Below are 20,005 nucleotides of genomic sequence, written 5' to 3' on the forward strand. Positions count from 1 at the left end.
TAGATTGCCGAAAATGTGAAAAAAAAAAAAAAAAAGTAGAATTGTGGCAATGGGATTGCCGAAAATGTGTGGAAAAAAAATAAAAAGAATTGTGGCAATGGGATTGCCGAAAATGTGAGGAAAAGAAAAAAAAAAAATTGTGGCAATGGGATTGCCGAAAATGTGAGGAAAAAAAAAAAAAAAGATAATTGTGGCAATGGGATTGCCGAAAATGTGAGGAAAAAAAAAAAAAAAAAAAATTGTGGCAATGGGATTGCCGAAAATGTGAGAAAAAAAAAAAGATAAGATAATTGTGGCAATGGGATTGCCGAAAATGTGAGGAAAAGAAAAAAAAAAATTGGTTCCAAAATATCTAAAAGAGTAAAAAAAAAGTGTAATGTCCACAATATTTTTACAACATTTTCACAATAAATCACATGTAATTAATTATTATTAGTTAAAAAAATTTGTGGCAAAGTAATTGTGGCAATAGGATTGCCGAAAATCCCATTGCCACAATTCTTTTTTTTTTTCGGCAATCCTATTCACATTTTCGGCAATCCTATTGCCACAATTACTTTGCCACAAATTTTTTTAACTAATAATAATTAATTATATTTGATTTATTGTGAAAATGTTGTAAAAATATTGTAGACATTACATTTTTTTTACTCTTTCAGATATTTTGGAACCACTTTTTTTTTTTCATTTTCGGCATTGCCATGGCCACAATTACCAAAAAAAAAAAAAAAATTCTTTTTCTCCCCTATTTCGGTAATTGCATTATCGCAATTGCCTTTTTTTTTTTCCCTGGGCACTCCACACTCGGGCACACAGGAGAGAGGGTTCGGGCAGCAGAATTGGGCAGAGGAATTTCGGTATCCACGTTGCCGAAATTCAACATTTTCTCTTTCCTCCTTTTACATCTTCTCTCTCATACTTTTGGCTGAATTTCGGCAATGGTGATACCGAAATTCAGTCTCTCTCCTCAAAATCCCAAATAAGTTTCAATAGTACCTATAACACAAATTAATTTCAATTTTTGCAATATTAACCCAAAAGACTCCTTATAAGGTGCATAAAAAAATAAAAGTAAATAAAAACAAAAAAAGAGACGCCTTTTATCCGGAGCCAAACATTTACACAGGCGTGAGAGGTCTCATCAGTGAATAGGTGAAAACTGAAAAGCACTGAAGATGATTAAAGAGGCTGTGAAGTGAATGATGAGAGCCTACAAGATTCGCACGGACAGAAACAGGTTATTGGGGTGTGGAAGATGAGAAAGTGTTGAGGAGTATATTCGATACAGTTTATTTTTATTAAAAATTGAAAATATTATTATAAAATAATATTTAAATAAACAAATAGTATTATAAGATTTATTTTTAATAATTTTTTAAATAAAGTAATTGTAAATCTTATAAACAGTGTATAGATAATGTATAATGTCTCTTATACTGTGCATAAAAAAATAAAAGTAAATAAAAACAAAAAAAGAAACGCCTTTTATCCGGATCCAAACATTTACTCAGGCGTGAGAGGTCTCATCGGTGAATAGGTGAAAACTGAAAAGCACCGAAGATAATTAAAGAGGCTGTGAAGTGAATGATGAGAGCCTGCAAGATTCGCACGGACTGAAACAAATGAGCTGGAGAACACGTTACAATATACGGTATAGGCTTTAGGGGGCTGTGTAAATGATGTTTCTTGTGTACATCCTGGAGCTATAATTTTGTGAAGGATACCCTGTGCATGGAGTTATCAAGAGGGTTTAGTAGGAAACCAACGGGCACAATTTGGCTTTGAGAGGATGGGTGATTTAGGGTCCGTTTGGATACAGCTTATTGTTGCTGAAATTGAAAATTGTTGCTGAAAACACTGTAGCAAAATAATTTTTAAATGTGTAAATAGTACCGTGGGACCCATTTTTAATATTTTTTTATATGTGAACAGTAACAGCACAGTACGTGAACAGTACATTTACTGTTCATAATAGTGAAATTTGTCTCCCAAAGTCAACAAAAGCGGGCCAAAAAAAAAAAAAAAAAAAAAAAAAAAAAGAGAAAACGCGAACTGGAAAAACGCAGACGCAGCGAACGCGGAGCCCAAACGCTCACTTAATGTTTTCCTCCATATGTCTTTATCTTGGATGTCAGGGCTAGTCTTTGTCGTCCTGAATCATCACAAGACTCTTTTCTTTACTCTTTTACTTTTTTTATTATTATAATATAAATTCTACCCATTCAGTAAAAATAAAAGTATTTTAATTTCTTCTTACTTTAATTTTATGAAAAATCCAGCTTTTTTTTTTCTTCACTTAGAGAGAAAAGATATATTGGGTTTGAAACTCTGATTCGAGTCATTCAACCTATATAAGAGGAGATAAATAAATTATAAATCTCATGCCGGTTCAAGATTATTAAGATATTTAAATTAATCAAAATTTCATATAAAAAAATTTAAATAAATCAAGGAAAAAAAATGAAATTTTATAATTTTCTTCTACCAATTTTCAAAACTAAAAGTTATTATATAATTTATATCTATATCTATATCTATATTATAGTGCGGTTTGGATCTGCGTTTGCGTTTGTGTGTTTGCACGTTTTGCATTTTTTCTCTCTTCTTTTTTTTCCAGTGCTTATGAACAGTAACTGGCACTGTTCATGCATATGATTACACTGTATGAGAGACAAAGTTACTATTCATGCACTGTTCACGCATTGTTCATAGGACCCACCGCCACTTTATTCGGAAAAAATATTAAAAATGGGTCTCACGGCACTATTCACATATTTAAAAATTATTTTGTTACAATATTTTCAATTTTTAGTTTTCAGTAAAATAAGTTGTATCTAAACGGACCCTATATATAAAAGAATTCTCCTCTTTTAACTAGACTTTTATATGATTCAAAAATATCTTCATTAATGAAGAGTGACTTTATTTAGAAATAAGGTAATAAATGTCAAATAACAAATTTCATTTTGAATTCAAAAATAGAATTCCTAAAATTTTTGATTTTTTTCCTTCACGCTCAAAAAAGAAATTATGGCTTATCTTTACAGTTTATCATTTTTATTTGTTTGAAAAAAATATATATATTTCTAAATTATAATAAATGCAAATTATTAACCTTTATCCAAAAAAATAGAAAAACCTCTTGTAAAATGTACTCCCGCCTAAATCGAGGGTTTTCCATGAAATCGTCACTTATTTAATTTAAAAGGAAAAATAAGAAAATCTTCAATAAAAAATACTTCTGTTATATTAATGTATATGACAATTTACATCAAATTTTGTAACAAAAATTTACAATGTTTTTTTGTCCTAGATACAATCTAAGAAAAGTAAATTACATTACTTTATTTCCTAGTTACATTCTAAAAAATGTAAAATTACATATACAAGAGCATAGTCTAGAACCCTTAATCTTGATTCAGAGGCTAATTTACTAGATGGGAAGGGATTAAGCACCCATCTCGTCCGGTAAAACCGGTCTCCTAAGTTAAGGTTGCCAATATCATGTCATGTCAAACAATATGTCATATAATCATATTAATTTGCAGGAATTGTAAACAAATATGTGTTAGGGGAATTAGATATAAAAAGAAACAAAAAGTGAAACTTCTTAGATAACAATTTTAATGTAAAGAAAGTATTAAGGTAATGGCACGTTCATCCAAGAAATCAATGTAAACAAAGAATTCCTAGCCTAGACATGTTCATCTAAGCATGTGAAGAAAAAACAAAGTTGTCATGTTATTTGTCATCAACATAATTGCAAAGAGGAACAAATAAAAATAAAACATTTGAGCATATTTGATCATCCAAGCAATTATGAAAAGAAGTAAAGGAAAATCCCTAGACATGTTTATCTAGAGAAAATTAAAATACTTTGAAATGTTTGTTCAAGCATTTAAAAAAAGTAAAACAACTACCTAGACATGTTCATCTAAGTATTGAAGAGAAAGTCGTTTTTTAGCCTAGAAGTGCTTATTTAAGCATTCAGGAGAAAATTGTGTATTAGCCTAGAAGTGTTCATCTAAGCATGTAAAATGAATATCAATGAGACATATAGGCATGTTCATCCAAGCATATCATGAAAGAAACAAATAACAACTTGTTAAGCATTTATTTAAGCATGTGTAGAAAGTTAAGAACATAATTAACTACTTACCAACATAGAGCATAAATTAAAAAGGGGAAGTGATCACTTAAAGGGCTAGGGAGAAAGCACGGAAGTACTAAACTACAACCAAAGTAAGAACAATGGTTGCACAACAGTTTTTCTATTCTGATTTCTCACTAGCTCTTTAGAGGGAATGAGGGTCCAGAAAATGAAAAAGGTCTTCTCTATGTATAGGGGAAGAGATGGCTTAGCTTTAAAGCTAAGTTATTAGCTTTCTTTTGAAGATAAGGGAGGAGATAACCTGTTTAAATGAGCTGGAATGGATTTGGTGTTGATTTCCATTTGAATTATGAAAGGAAGTTGATGATGATGCTGCACCTGCTTTGTATTTTGGCTCTAACTTTCTGCTCAAAATTCCAATTGATTCAAGATTGATGTTTTTTGAAAGGAAATTCAATTATCTACAACTTTTCAGAAATAGAGAAAACCAAATTTCAACGTTTTCCAGGCCAAAAATGCATTTCAAATTGCTGCTGAAAATAATAATCTTTTTCGAGCATTTTTTTAATTTTTCATGGATCATATCCTTTTCTATCTCCAAATTTTTTCAAAAGAGCAAATAAGATGCCATAAAGGAAAACATTTTTTATTATTTCTTATAAAATGAAATCCAATCAAAAATCACACTTAATTAATTTTAAATTAATTCTTGTGAGAACCAATCAAAATTAAGTGTTTAAAATAGAACGTGATCAGGCCCATTGTGTAGGTGAGCCATGATCATTGAAAATTGTTTGTATGATAACTTTTGATCAAGTGGTCCAATCAAAACCCATGACATACCATTATGATCGTTAGAGCATCAATATTTGTTTTGTATCAAAAATCTAAAGATCTACCTGTTGGTTAAATGCAAGTTGTAAAATTGGGTGTCTACACCTCTACGCACGCACGTGAGTAATACAATAATAGAGTGTAGCATCACCCATATATATATATATATATATATATATATAAGCACACATGTGAGTAATACCATAATAGAGTGTAGCATCACCCTTATATATATATATATATATATATATATTATGGTTGTCCAGGAGAATCGCCGAACCGCTCAACCCGACCAACCCACCTGAGTCCGACCCGCCGCAACTCGATCCGATGACTCCGGCGGTCGGACACGAGTTCCAAACTATCAAACAAGACCCCAGCGGGTCCATTGTTAGTTTTGCATTTCAAAACCTGTGAAGCCTAACCCAAACCGATACCTTTAACGTTTCCGGCGAAATATTAAGCATCCCAGACCAAATATCCGATACCTTTAATGTTTCCGACGAAATATTAAGCATCCCAGACCAAATCCGGCAAGATCTCGCTATTATCCGACGAAATCTAGGCCAGATCTCGACGGATCTGGCTAGATCTCACCGGATCCGGCCAAAAATCATTCCAAGCGATAAACCCGATACCCGAACCGATACAACCCAAAACCAACAAGACCCAAACTGGAAAATCCAACCAAATCATATGAGTCGATTTCGGGCCATATTTTCCTCCACTCGAATAATTCGGGTCGATTCCGAGTTGGGCATAAACTTGACCTGGCCCGACCTGTGGACACCCCTAATATATATGTGAGTGCCCAAGGACCGAGGATGAAGTTGAAGAGTTGCAGCATTGGTGTGGGAATGCCACGGGTCACGAGCCTGAGGAAGAAAACTGCCCGAGGAAAGGAAGTAATGAGTCAATATCCTCTATAGTATTCTAAGTGGGAGCTAAAATCTGAAGAGAAAGAAAGTCAATGGACATTAAGGAAGCTTCCCGTCCGGGACAGCCTGTTGCATCCACATTAAATGGCGAGCAACAGCTTTATCAGCCGCATTAATGAGGAAGTGACCTAAACAGTGTAAGTCACAGCTAAACAGATCTCTTCCACCATCTTCTTCAAATGTTAAAAGTAACAAGTGTCATGAAAGTAGAGGGGTTAGGTGAGAATGGATGGCTAAGATATGATAGAGGTATGAGTATATAAGGAAAAGGAGGAGCATTAAAAAAGGGATCGAGACACAGGTATCAAAAAGAGAGAAGCATAAAAGAGAAGGAAAAAGGAGAAAAATGAGAGTGAACAGTATAACTATTTGTACAAACTTAGCCTTCTCGGGCAAGCTAGTAGAAGGAGATTTATCCCTTTATTTTATAAGATGAACCTGGTCTTTTCTATCTTGATCCTTGAGCAAAGTCCCCTCTTGTTGTTCTTTTCCCTTTCTTACAAATTTTATTGATTTGGGCCAAAGTTTAACTGTGTAACTCATTCTTCTAAGTGGGCTTGGGCTGTTAGATTTTTTGGTCCTTACAATATATATATATATATATATAGAGAGAGAGAGAGAGAGAGAGAGTGAATTCAAGTTATATTTGATGTAATAATGTTACATCACTTTGTATTTCTTTATTGGATGCAAAATTTAATAAATCCACCAATGGATTAGATTCTCTTCTTATACTCTATATGCTTGCAAAATTTCACAATGATCCAAAATTGATAACTATGTCATTAAACATATGTTTAAATCATGAGTTTTTTAATTTAAAATTGTGCATAAAATATAGGCTTTTAGATCAAATAGTAAATAACATCTAATTAGTATAAAACTTGATATGCGTGTTAAAAACATGAAGAACATATAATCCAACAGTGTAATTTTTGAAATATTAAAATAATAAAAGTTATTAGGTAGTGTAATATTACTTAGAGTTACACTAGGTATAACTTGATTCCAATTATATTATATTTTATATATATATATATATATATATATATATATAATTTGTGCTTATAAGCCAATAAATAATTATCAAGTATATTTTATCCTTTGAAAAATGTGCTGTGGGAGGATGAGAATCCGAGAATAGGGACAAGTAAAGGAAGGCCAATGTTAGAAAAATGGACCCTAGAAAGCACTGACAGCAAATCCTTAGGAAAATATAGACAACTCATCACAAGCACAAGGAGACTACAATACCTGAGGACCCTAAGGATATTGAAGTGTCCTCAGAAGGACCGAGGACTAGTTTTGAAGACCATCGGGCACAAACCGAGGAAGAGGAGGAAGATTTGTCATCAAGTAAGAAAGAGAAGAATGTAGATAAAACATCTATCACCTCTGCATTCAATACTCTGAACTCACTTAGATGACCGCATTAATGAAGAACTGACCCCTGAATAGTGTCATTACAACTTGTAGCCTGGTGTAGAAACCTTCTCTAATGGAACAAGTATCAAGGGAAATGAACCCTAACCCTACAAGTGGAAGGCCAAGATCCAACCTAAAAGACTATATAAGGTAGAAAGGCCACTGTAAAGAGAGGAGAAAAAAGATCTAAGAAAAGATAGAAATAGAGAATTATCATTGTACTCTTAGAACAAGTGTAATTTGTATCTCGAACCAATTTCGAAGGACATAATATAAGCAACCTGAGGATATTGTTGACCAATTCTCATGTCTCATACTTGTACTTAGCATTTATCCTTTCATTTATAGCTTAGTTCACTTAAATAAGAGTATCAAAGGTTGATTGACATCTCATCTCTATAAATTAATAGTGTGAGAAAAAAAAATTTGACTTATTTTATCCCGCTACATACGCTTAACAACTAATGATTGGATATCTATTAATTGTTAGAAGAGATTGGTTAACAAGACTATTTATTTAAAGGAAAATGATAGTTGTAAATTTTATTTTTAAAAACTTTTAATTTTTACAAAATCTTTAGTTTACCTTTAGAACATTTTATCTTTTTTTTTTTTGTTAAAAATATTGTAAATAAAAGTGAAAAAGGGTGTGAGAGAGAGCATTCAGGAGAATCGATTCTCTCTGCCAATTAAGATTCACACAGACGTGAAGGCAGAAAGCAAAAGATAACGTGGGTTGGAAAATTCTTAGGCACCTCTTAAATATAGAGAAATTGTGCTTTATCTTTTCGTATTTATATAAATTTAATTAATAGACCACACCATGAATATAAGAAGAAAAAATATCATTCTGCGTACTCTCCCGAAAGTACATAAGAATTATTCGTTTGGGCATGAGAGAATTTGAGTCCAAATTTGTTGAATGCAAAAAAGCATTGAAGACTTGAAGTGGCTGAGGATGCAGGGTCACAGGGTGAGTGAGAAAGCCTTTGAATTGACTCTCTCTAGCACTGCTTACCTTACGAAAAAGTAGAATCCCATACGCAAGCAAAGAAGATCCGCATATCACATGAGAGAGAGGAAAAGATATGGGTTTGAACTTTGATTTGACTGTTGAGAGCGGAAAGGTTGCTTTCACAGTAAGTCTAATTAAACCTTGCAAAGCAACAAAGGTGAACCCAAAAATCAAGAAAGTCGTTTACCAAAAAAAACATAAAAACATCAAGAAAGCCTTATTTGTAATAATTGATTCTCAGCTATTCAGAGCTTGTTTGGATGAAGAGAGTTTTGAGTGATATCACTCAGTTTTCTGTTTTTATCATCCAAATCGTGTCAGTCCCACCACTTAGCACTTGTTTGGATTAGTTTTGAATCACGGTTTTCATCACTCGACTCAATAAAATGGATGTGAGTGACCAAAACTGAAAATAGGTTTCACCTATTTTCAAAACTCAAAAACTGAGTTTCAGTGGCAAGTCGGTAAATTAGATGAAGTTGTGGGCCCTTTCGCCAGTGCATTGTCACATCCGGAATAGGCTTGCGCTTATTATCATTAGAGCTCTGTTCCATTTCAGTTCTCCCCAAATTTTTTGCTGAAAATTTTCCCTCTTCTCACTTCTCTCTTCCCAACCTCTTCTCATTTTCACTTCCCTCTTCATCCCCAACGAGCTAGCTCCACCACCGAACCCAACAACCCCAAATCAGCCAAACACAGACCCAGCAACCCCAGCCAACTCCATCAGCACAACCAACCCAATCACAACCACCCACCACCCACTGCCGCAACCACAACCAGCTTACCACGACTTAAATTAAAATAAAATAAAATAATTATCACCACCACAAACCCACCTCAACAACGGTCATCCACAACACCCATCACAGGCCACAATCAACACATCACAAGCCACAACTAGCCACAAACCACACGCCGATCTAACCCATGAAACCCAGCAAACCGATTTGACTCATAAAACCCAGCAAACTGATCTATACCCAGACACCAACACGCCGATCTGACCCATGAAACCCAGCAAACTGATCTGACCCATAAAACCTAGCAAACCGATTTATACCCACAACACACCGATCTGACCCATGAAACCCAGCAAACCAATTTGACCCATAAAACCCAGTAAACCGATCCATACCCACACCCCACACACCAACACGCTGATCTAAAAAGAAAAAAAGAAACGAAAAGAAAGAAAGAAAATTAAAGGGAGAAGAGTATAGGGGAGATCGATGGCGAGTGGAGGAAGAGATGGCCGGAGCTGGACAGTCCTAATGAGGCAAGGGAGCTTCTGAAATTTTTATGGGTTTGGGTTTTGGAAGAGGCACTCTGTTGAAGGGGTGAAGGGGAAATGAGAAGTGAAGGAAATGAGAAATGGGTTCCGCGGGTAGGCTAACAGAAGGGTCTAACTTGGTGATCAGCTATGGGTCCCACAAAAAGGTTGAAATATTTGAGTTATGTGAAGTGAAAATAGTGTCCAAAAGGTGGGTAGTGAAAATTGGGGTATTTTAAGTGATGAGTAATGAAAACTGAGTGACGAAAACTGAGTGATGAAAATTGACTAACCAAACAAGCCCTCAACTATTTCTTATACAGAACTCATAGATTCATCGTTTTATTGGGCATGTATTGGGCATAATATAAGAGAGGGTGTTTGGTACATGTGTTTAAAAATATGTGTTCTGTTATTTGAAACTATGCATAAAAATATATGTAGGTGAAAAATTGTATAGAAATACGTGTAATGTTGTTTAAAAATTAAAAATGTGTATTTGAGTGGGTATACCAAACTCCACCTAATAAGCATGCATATATTAACAAGCACCGTGTGGTGCATATTAATGCTACACTAACGTGGGTCCTATCTAATAAAAAAATTTAAACAAAAAGAAAAAAAAGACATAAAATCGATCCCACAATTTATTTTAATATTTTTTTCTCTTTATAAAGCTGGTCCCACAATTTAAAAGCTGCAAAAATATAACATAAAGTTGAAAAAAAAAAAAGTACAAAGGGTTGTAGTTAACGGGCACCGTGTATATATACACACACACACACACACATACATCAATAATTAGGGGAGGGAAATTTGAACCTAGGTAGTGTATTAACTAATTGAGCTATTCTATTCTTAATCATCCTTTATATTATTGGCTTTTACCTTCTTCTTTTTCTTTTTCTTTTTCAATATTATTATTCATTGATCCTTCCATCTACTTTAGTCAACTAAGCTCAAATTATGTTCCCAAAATGATATAAGTTTATTTTCTTTTAGCTTTTACCAAAACCCAAATTACTTCAATATAATAAGAGCATTCCCATTGGCAATTGTAAAAGGGAAATATAGGGAAAATTTAGCATCAAGGCACAAAAAGAACCCAGCAGTGGGACTTGTAAAATTTGAGAATTGCAAATTTTTTTGTAATTGTGCTAGAGTGCCATCCTAAAGTAGGATGGCATTGTAGCACAATTGTAAAAATTATAATATATTTTAATTCCAAAAGATCACTATAGCACTGTAGCAGCAGCACAAAAATTATATATTAAATTATTTTAGTGGGTAATATATATTATTTTAATAAGTAGAATAGGAAAATAAAAGTTAGGACGTTGGTTGTGTTGTAAAATGGTATGGTATAATTGATAAAATAGCTTTTTGAGATGATAAAATAAAATAGGATGGAAGTTGCGAATGCGAATGCTCTAAGTAGCAAACCTATCAGTCAAAGATTCAACCAAGAATTGTATTACATAAATCAAACTTAGCTTGACTAATAAATCAATCTAAGTGCAAGATACTTGAATTTTTGACAAGCTTGAGTAGGACATGAACTTTTCATTCTTCTTTATGAGTCAAACTCTATCATTCACTATTATTTGCTAACTAAGCTCAACTTAGAGTTATGCAAACTACCCTCTTGGGCAAGTAGTTCTAAGCACTAGGGGCTCCACGTTAGAGTCAGGGTGGTCACAGGACCACCTTGGCCTGGAAAAAAAAAATCATTATATAGATAATTTAAAAATTTATGATTTTTTTACCTTAAAAAAAATGTGTGACCAACCTAAATGTTTTTTAGGTCCAATATAATTAAACTTTGGACAAAGTTTAGCAACAAACTTGGTTGTAAATTAAGGTTACAACTCCATTAAATATTTTTTTTTATTTGATATGAATTTTAACAATTCCACAATTTGATTACATTTTTTTTCTTATATCTATTATACTCACAAAACTTTAAGAAGATTAAAGATAAAATGCTTATATCATCAATCAAATGTTTAATTTTCGAGTTTTTGTAGTCTAAAATTATACACAAAAAATAAGTTTATGAATCAAATAGTAAATAATTTCTAATTGACATGAAACTTAACATGTGTTTTAAGAACATAAAAAAACATATAATTCAACAGTTAGATTTTCAAAATATGTAGTCATGTTAATTTGTTTAGTAAAAGTTGTACTCTTAGACTACAATAAGTTTGTAGTCAAACTTTGGTCCTTTTGACAATATATTAGGCCTTTACTAACAAAAATAAAAATCCAAAAAAAAAATTATTTAACTAAAATTTTGAAAAAGATATAGCTTGGAACATTGATAATGAGATATAGCTATCTTTTTTATTAAATATTGTATAATTTAAGTTTCTTACGATCATTCTGAAAAAAATTCTGGAGCACCATTGGTTCTAAAGTAAACACTGCACCACTAGGAACTAGGGTGGACTTGTTACAAAAAGTGGTAATAAGATCACGTATTTCTCACTAACCACTAAGGGTCTATTTGGAATGAGCTTATTTTTACTGAAATTGAAAACTGAAACTGAAAACACTGTAGCAAAATAATTTTTAAATGTATGAATAGTACCGTGAAACCCATTTTTAATGAAAAAATTGCCGAAAAGTGTAATTTGTGAGTCCGTAAACAGTGCATGGATGCACTGTTCACCATGGAAAAGTCAACAAATGCGGGCATACCAAAAAAAAAAAAAAAAAAAGGGAAAAAGCAGATTTCAGCAAAACGTGGACGTGGGACGTTGAATCCAAACGGGTACTAAATCTCGATTTCTAAGGTTTTTTTTGATTATGTGCTTGATATATTTATCTTTAAAACTTGATATATGTTGGTTCTTGGCATGAGCTCAATCTCAAAAACTTGGATTTGAGATTCAACTGGAGCGTGGCTTGACTAAATAAATCAACCCCAGCTCAAGCTACTCAAATTTTTGGCAAGCTCAACTACGAAACATTTATGCGTGCTCAGCTCCAGCTCAAAAGTAGAATATTAACATTTTATTATTTGTCTCAAGCCAAACTCTCATTCGCCATTCAACTTGGCTCAACTCCATTGAAACCCTGCACACCTACACGTATATTTTATCATTTATAAATTTATGAGGTTTACAGCCATATCTCTCTTGGGCAAAAGTAGTTTTAAGCAAATATTTGTAATCTTTCTAACCTTGTGGTAGTTGAAACTTTCAATTCAACACCTTTATCTGCCAAAAATGCAAATAAGATTGTATATTTATCACAGTTAGAGACGAATAATTGCCAGGGGAATGAGATTTTTTAAAATCAAAGCTGCAAGCTCATCTGATAGCACTTGCATTTCTAACTTTACTCTTATTGGAAATTACGTTGCTGATCTCTAAGCTTGTTTATTGATATTCGTTAGTATATTATCTTTTCACTTAATTCATTATCAGTGATGATACACATTCTTTGCTGTCACTTATTATGCAATGTATACACCATATGATTTCAAAGCTCATGTATGTTTCCTTAATCAATGTATGAGAGATGAAGCTATTGAATTGATAGATCTAATGGGTTGAGTTAATGGTTCGAATAAAAAAAATGAAGCAGGCAGAGTTGTTGTAAATTATTTATAAACCAAGATTGGACTTATATTTATCTTCCAGGCTTTTTTACTTAGTTTGTTTCTATAATTTTTTTTCCCAAGTATTCTGTTGTCAATAGTTAACAAATTTCTCTGGTTTGAAATTTTTTGAAAGAATCATAGAATATCACTTGATAACTTCTTTTAGGCACCTATTTGAATGCTTAGGGCACTGGGCTTGTTAATGACTTCCTTCATATTGCATTCTGTTGTTTGACTCTCGTATGTTTTTAAATTAACTTATTTGGTTAACTGTATCAGACTGCAAAGACCAAGGTTATCTATAGTTGCCTTAATCCTATTTGGAATGAAGAACTAGTAATAGGGAATGATTTTGGGTGAAAAAAAAAAAAGTTTGGTTGTTGGGTGAAACAAAAAAACTTTATATAACTCTACATCAATTGAAAACACTAAGAAGTGTAAATAAATTAAACTATGAATGTCTCTGACAAAAACACTAAGAAATGTAAAATCTTTGTATAACTCATTTGATTGTTTAAATTTAAGGTAAATTATAAAGTTGGTCTTATCCTTTACATCATATTTCAATTTAATCATTAACCTTTCAATTGTGTCAATTCAATCCTTAACATTTTCAGTGTTATGTCAATTTAGTCGTTGTCGTTAACTTTAACCATAACCCATATATAAGCATATAATTTAGGAATCTGCCACTTGTTGCTCTCATTCCCAATTCCCAGAACCCTAATCAAATTTAACTCTCGTCGCATCTAATCTCAACTCGATTTCTCATCTCATTTCAACCTTTCTTCTAAGAGAGACGATATTTTTCTTTGCCAAGTATGATGTCCGTAGCCATGCTGGGCTTGTAGAAGATGGGTGGTACTACTTTCAATCGATGAAGAAACTTTTTGGGATCAGTCCAGGAAGAGAGCATTATGGTTGCATTATTGATCTACTTGGCAGGGCTGGGAAGCTTGATCGAGCAATTAAGTTAATTCATGAAATGGGATTTGAACCAGATGCTGTGACATGGAGAGCTTTGCTGGGTGCATGCAGGGTTCACTGAAATGTGGATCTAGCTATATTTGCTGCCAAACAAATTTTAAAACTGGACCCTGAAGATGCAGGAACCTATATATTGTTATCTAGTATATATGCCAATTCTCAAAGGTGGGATGAGGTTGCAGAAGTTAGGAGGACCATGAAAGCTAAAGGAGTCAGGAAAGAACCAGGGTGTAGCTGGATTGAAGTGAACAAAAAGATACATGCTTTTATTTTAGGAGATAACTCACATCCACAAATAGATGAGATCAACAGTCACCTAAACCAGTTGATTCATAGATTGATGGGGCTGGGTTATGTTCCAGACACTAATTTTGTCTTGCAAGATCTCAAGGGTGAACAGAGTGAAGACCTCACTTCGATACCACAGTGAGAAACTGGCAAGTGTCTTTGGTATGGTCAGCATGTCAAGGGGTAATACTATCAGGATCAGGAAAAACATTCGGATTTGCGGAGACTGTCATATCTTTGCAAAACTGTTAACAAAGATGGAACAGCGGAGTATAGTGATTAGAGATCCCATTCGGTACCATCATTTTCAGGATGGGGTATGCTCTTGTGGGGATTATTGGTAATAGAATATGAAGAGTATAGCTTTTGCTGCTTGCATCTGCTGGGTGTCAATAGAAGGGGGGGTAAAGAGACCAGAAAATTGCTCAGCTCCCAGGCAAACTGCATAATAAAGACAGTCATTTTTCAAAAGCTGCATAAGACCTTAAATCACAAATGTGAGAAGCAATTAGCAGCACTGCAGCACAGCAGCACAACGATATGATCACAATTAATTTTGGGTACAGATGTGGACCAGCAACAATGCAACTTTCTAAAGCTGTGTTCAGGAGCAATCAGATGTACATGTATTAATTGGACATGTTTTGTTCAATTCAATAGAAAGAATGCTAAATGCAATATGACAAAGGTACACAATGATAAATTGCACTAAAATCGCATTCATTTGCCAAAACATCAAGCGTGTAATGTTACCAATCAGCATTTTTCAGCATAAATGGTAGTCAAACTCTCTGCTTCTCTGCTTATTAATGCATCACTGGGACATCTCAGCTCCCATTATATAAAATGAAGCAGAAACTCATATCAAATATTTTTGTTTTGAGAATAGGGAATGACTCCCTGCTGTTCCCTTACAACTCATCTTTGGAGCCTTCCTTTCTTGTATGCTCAACATAAGATGCATAAGCTTTGATTATTGACACATAGACATCAACTCCTTTCAAGTACTCATCTTGGTTTAGAAACTGCAATAGGATGGAAAATATGAAAGTTACATGCTTGTATTTTGCATATTGAAAGATTAAAGAACAAGCTTACATATTTAATCTGTTGGTGATAAACTCAAGCTCCAGAGTCCACTCAGTATTGAAAATTAAAATCAAAAGAACAAATCTCGAATACTCACAACATGGTTTGGCTCGGTTCATGCAGATTTAAAGATGGGAGTGTTCATACACACACACAAATATTAATATGATCATGAAACATTTTACATATATGCGAGCATATTGAAAAGGAAGACCCATGGCCCACGTAAACATGCACTAAGCAAGTATTTTATATTCATATGATGAATAGGTAGATTGAATAAGAAACTCACCTCGTTATGATCATGGAGAAGGATAGGAGTGTTTGCCATAGGGGAGAAGCCAATGGCTGGAAAGCCTAGTTCCCGGAAGTAGCGAGAATCTGTTGCACCAGGAAGGATCTCTGGTTTACCAAGTTTTCCATTAGAATTTTTGACAGCTTCTTCTAGTAGGTCCCACCAGGGGTTAGAACTGTCAGTCACAGTGAGGAGTGGCTTCCCAAACTTATCATGCACATTAGCCTTCTGCTTGAACTGCTCAAGTTACAAATACATTTAGAGAAACTGATATAGATGTGCACTTGGGGGGGGGGGGGGGTACACAACAACAATCCCTAACTTCCTAAATTAATGACCCTCATTATCATGTTGATGTCCGCACACATTATATCATGCAGCAAGAACCAGCAATCAAACGCAGTTCAGCATCTACAGAAGACCCATAAAAAGCACTGGTGAAAGCTTAAAATTCAAAATGTCCGCAAGTGTCCCACTTAAATACCATAGGTAACCAGAGTGGTTGTGTCTCTTATTTGATTGAAGCAACCATACACTACAGCATAAAACTTATTCTATGTTACAACTGACACCATATTTGTTTTGTTTAAATTCCACCCTTTGCAACCAATGATCCCTAATCCATATCCTAATTTTACAGAGTACATGTCAAAATATTCAGAAAAAGATCCATGGTTGTTGCCTACCATATACTAAGTATCAAAATATTACTGTATTTTCTTCCCTTTCATTTTTCTGTTTTCCTTGAGATACCAATTATTGTAGATCTATTTTCATGCAAGGTTAAGTAAATGATATGGATTCTCTTTAGGAGTTCACACTTAATTTCTTATTTCTTTTTCTAAAGATCTTGTAACCAAAACAAATTCCAAAGAAGAAATGAAAATAGAAGACAAAGTAATCGGTCATATCCTGTAAACATAGTCTTAAATAATTTGTCATTTCCTACACTCTTATGCCAAAATTTATTTAAGCTTGCAAGTGATTACCAAAAACTGTCTCGTTCTTCCCATACTAATATGGATCAGAACTATAAAGTTTTAATGAGTGAAGTACGACCTCAAATGTCATATTACGTGAGGCAGGAGCCCATTCTTCAGCAATTCGTCTCTCCATAGATTCTGGATCAGCAGTTGGTGGCACCCGAATATCAAAACCTGCTTGTTCTTCAGATGGCTGCAAATTCATGACAAAACCCTGATAGACAAAAAGGGGAAACTTGCATGTTTTAGATTGTAAATAAGATACATCACTGTCATGATGATAAGAGTAAGGGAAAACAAATATGTTCAACCAATATTCTAAACCATTTATATTACGGATAATTCCAACAATATTTTTGTAAATTAGTGAGAATTAGGGTGTTTGTCAAATGAGGCTGGTGCCCTATGTCCTGAGGCTGACACCTCACCTTAGGCACATTCCATTTCCAAGGACTCAGGCTTATGGGTTAGGGTCTTCATGTAACACCTCCCATCATTATATATGTCTCAGATGTCACAAACTCACTGGTATTATGTAGTTTAGATCTCTAATGATGGGTGTGATTTCAACTCAACAGAGCTATGTAGTACCACACACAAGTGATATAATGCTCATAGAGCAAACAACTTTCACAAGTCCCACATGGGGAATATTTATGATGAAAATTGCCAACCAGAATATAGGCAGTGGCAGTTGGATTCATATGTCAGTCAAGCATATTGCACAAGAAAGTCATTTGCACACTTGAAACTCTCATGTAACCAAATGTTGGCCATGAATATTAACAAGAATTTTGAAGTCCTAACAATAATCCAAATTTTAAATAACCTGATTTCTCAATTAAACAACATGAATTCTGACATACAGTTGGAGACGGCGTGCCAGCCTTCAAAAACACCATATTAATTGAAACAACCTCACTCTCGGCCTTCAAACCAGCCTTCACCAAATCAAACTGCGAAGCCCGGAACCTTCTCACACTCTCAATGCTTTTGAATAGATTCTCCATAGCACTACTGTCATACAACTTTGCCCCATGGCCTGGCTGTCCAGTAGCCTTAATCACTAGCCACCAGGAACTCCTCTCAGCATAAAACACCCTGTAATCCTCACTTGGGGAAGCCAACCCTGTTTCCAACATTACATTACGCCCTAACTAATTAACATGGTACAAACAAAGTAACAATCATCTACAGAAAAATCTTAAACACCATCAAATACTAAAGCAAAATTTCGCAAAACTAAATTATCTTTTCTAAGTACAATTAAATTCAACCATGTGGTTCATCAATCAATGTGACCGCATGTTGAATTTAATTAAAGAACCTAAATTACAGCACCTAGAGAACTAAATTATTGTTCCCTAATTAAATCATCTACAGGAAAATCTTAAACAACACCAAATACTAAATGAAACCAGACAAAACAAAGTACTATTCCTTTATGTGTTGTAACTTAGATTCCTCAATTGAATTCAACTACATGATTTTATTGGAAACTTCCGAAGAACATTTAAATCAACCATGTTTTTTTTTTTGTTTTGAAAATAATCAACCATGTTATTCATTGGTCGATGTAACCACATAATTAAAGTAGCACCTAAAGAACTGTACTTGATTTTTACCCAATCATATCACATATAGAAAAATCTTAAAAAGCCAAATGATTAAATTCATCATTGCCTAACCACGCTTTCGTGGCCACTTATATCTTATCATGATATCAGAACAGTTAGTCCTACTTTCAAACAACTGATAATTTATAAAAACTAAATAAATAAATAAAAACACCTTCGTCAAGTACAATCCCCAGGTTCATATTGGTGAAAACGTCGGAATCGACGAACTTTTCAACACCATCATGGCCACCAATCTCCTCGTCAGGTACAAAAGACAAGTAAACAGAGCGAAGTGGGTGAAAGCCAGAAGCCTTCAACTTTCGAATGGCCTCAAGGTATTGCATGCCAACACACTTCATATCCTGGGAGCCTCTGGCGTAAATATTACCCAGAGAATCGAGGTGGGCCCCGAAGGGTGGGTGGGACCACTTTTCATGCTCGACTGGAACGACGTCGGTGTGAGAGTTGAGGAGGATGGAAGGGAGGTTGGGATTGGAGCCTGGCCATTTGAGGAGGATGAAAGGCTTAGATTGGACGAACTCGAAGGTTTGGGCTTCGAGGGAGAGAGATTTGGCTTGAGAGAGAATGAATTGGGTTGATTCTCCGTAGTTGGGGGTTGGCTGAGCAGTGTTGATTTGAAGGTAGCGTAGGAATCTTGAGATGATTGATGATGATGATGATGGGTCTTCTAAATCTTCAGCGTTTGTTATTGTTATTGATGAAGAAAGGAACAAGAGTAGTAAAGATATGATGGTTCTGTAACTCAGCTCCATCTTTTTTTTGTAGTAGGAAGGACTAGGAGGGAGAAGTGTGAGACTTTTTGTTGAGTTTTGTCTCAGATATGAGTCAGATAATATCATATATATATATATATATATATATATATATATGTTGTAGAACCAGCAAAAGCAGTATATATAAAAAATAATTCAATGTAAATGAAAGCAATAGTTCAAAGTAAATGAAAGCAATTTAAAACGGTCTGGTATGGCGGTAATCCGTCCAAGGTGGCGGTAGCAACAAGTAGAACAATAAATCATAAAACTGAAAATATTTGTTATTGAAAGTAGTACAAAACACTTACAGTAGTAGTAGTAGTTAATACAAAATCTCAGAACAGGTTGATAGTTACAAAACTTGAACTAGTCCTAGTTACAAGGTTTGTAGTGAACAAGGTAGTAGTAGTAGAAATTAGGAACTTTCTTTCCAAGAAGGCTTCCTAAGAGAAGGAGTTCTAAGGAAAGAAAATTCTGAAGTAAAACTTGTTCTAAACATAAGGGACAACCCCCCTTAAATAGGCAAAATTCTAAGTGAACAGTACTTGTGAATACTAAAAGTTAACAGTGAAAAGTAAAAGTTAACAGTAATAGTTTGCTGAAAGCAATCTTGGGGTGACTAAAAGTCGTGAGAAACATGGAGAATCTCATTTTCAGAACATTATCATCAGTAGTGGAAAACAATAGTAAAATTTCACTAGTAAGTAAACATTGTATCACTTTTGGCCTTTGTGCAAGCCAAACAAATAGGATCAATCTTCTTGA

General features: G+C 34.2%; 2 protein-coding genes across 2 annotated transcripts in view; both read right to left on the bottom strand.

Moving 5' to 3' along the window:
- Positions 1-19,096, bottom strand: part of LOC126705768 (uncharacterized) — a 43,126-nt gene extending 24,030 nt beyond the window's left edge. The window contains exon 1 of the mRNA XM_050404965.1: positions 18,894-19,096. The gene's annotated coding sequence lies outside the window, so the exon portion shown is untranslated. The remainder of the gene's footprint in view (positions 1-18,893) is intronic.
- Positions 15,174-19,237, bottom strand: LOC126705770 (uncharacterized). Its single transcript, XM_050404966.1, has 5 exons — positions 18,637-19,237; positions 17,712-17,974; positions 16,922-17,059; positions 15,860-16,099; positions 15,174-15,503 (listed from the first exon to the last, which is right to left on the bottom strand). The coding sequence occupies exons 1-5, from the start codon at positions 19,235-19,237 to the stop codon at positions 15,390-15,392; spliced, it is 1,356 nt and encodes a 451-aa protein (XP_050260923.1). The 3' UTR covers positions 15,174-15,389.
- Positions 19,238-20,005: the final 768 nt, after the last annotated feature.

The sequence above is a fragment of the Quercus robur genome, chromosome 11, assembly GCF_932294415.1.
Source record: "Quercus robur chromosome 11, dhQueRobu3.1, whole genome shotgun sequence".
NCBI lineage: Eukaryota > Viridiplantae > Streptophyta > Magnoliopsida > Fagales > Fagaceae > Quercus > Quercus robur.

Bases quoted from the DNA above. Each gene is read 5' to 3' on its own strand.
- LOC126705770 (XM_050404966.1), bottom strand. From the start codon at position 19,237: ATGGAGCTGAGTTACAGAACCATCATATCTTTACTACTCTTGTTCCTT. The intron at 17,060-17,711 runs GTATGTCAGAAT...TTTGTCTATCAG, and splicing joins CTGGCACGCCGTCTCCAACT to GGTTTTGTCATGAATTTGCA. The intron at 16,100-16,921 runs GTCGTACTTCAC...TAACTTGAGCAG, and splicing joins CACGTAATATGACATTTGAG to TTCAAGCAGAAGGCTAATGT.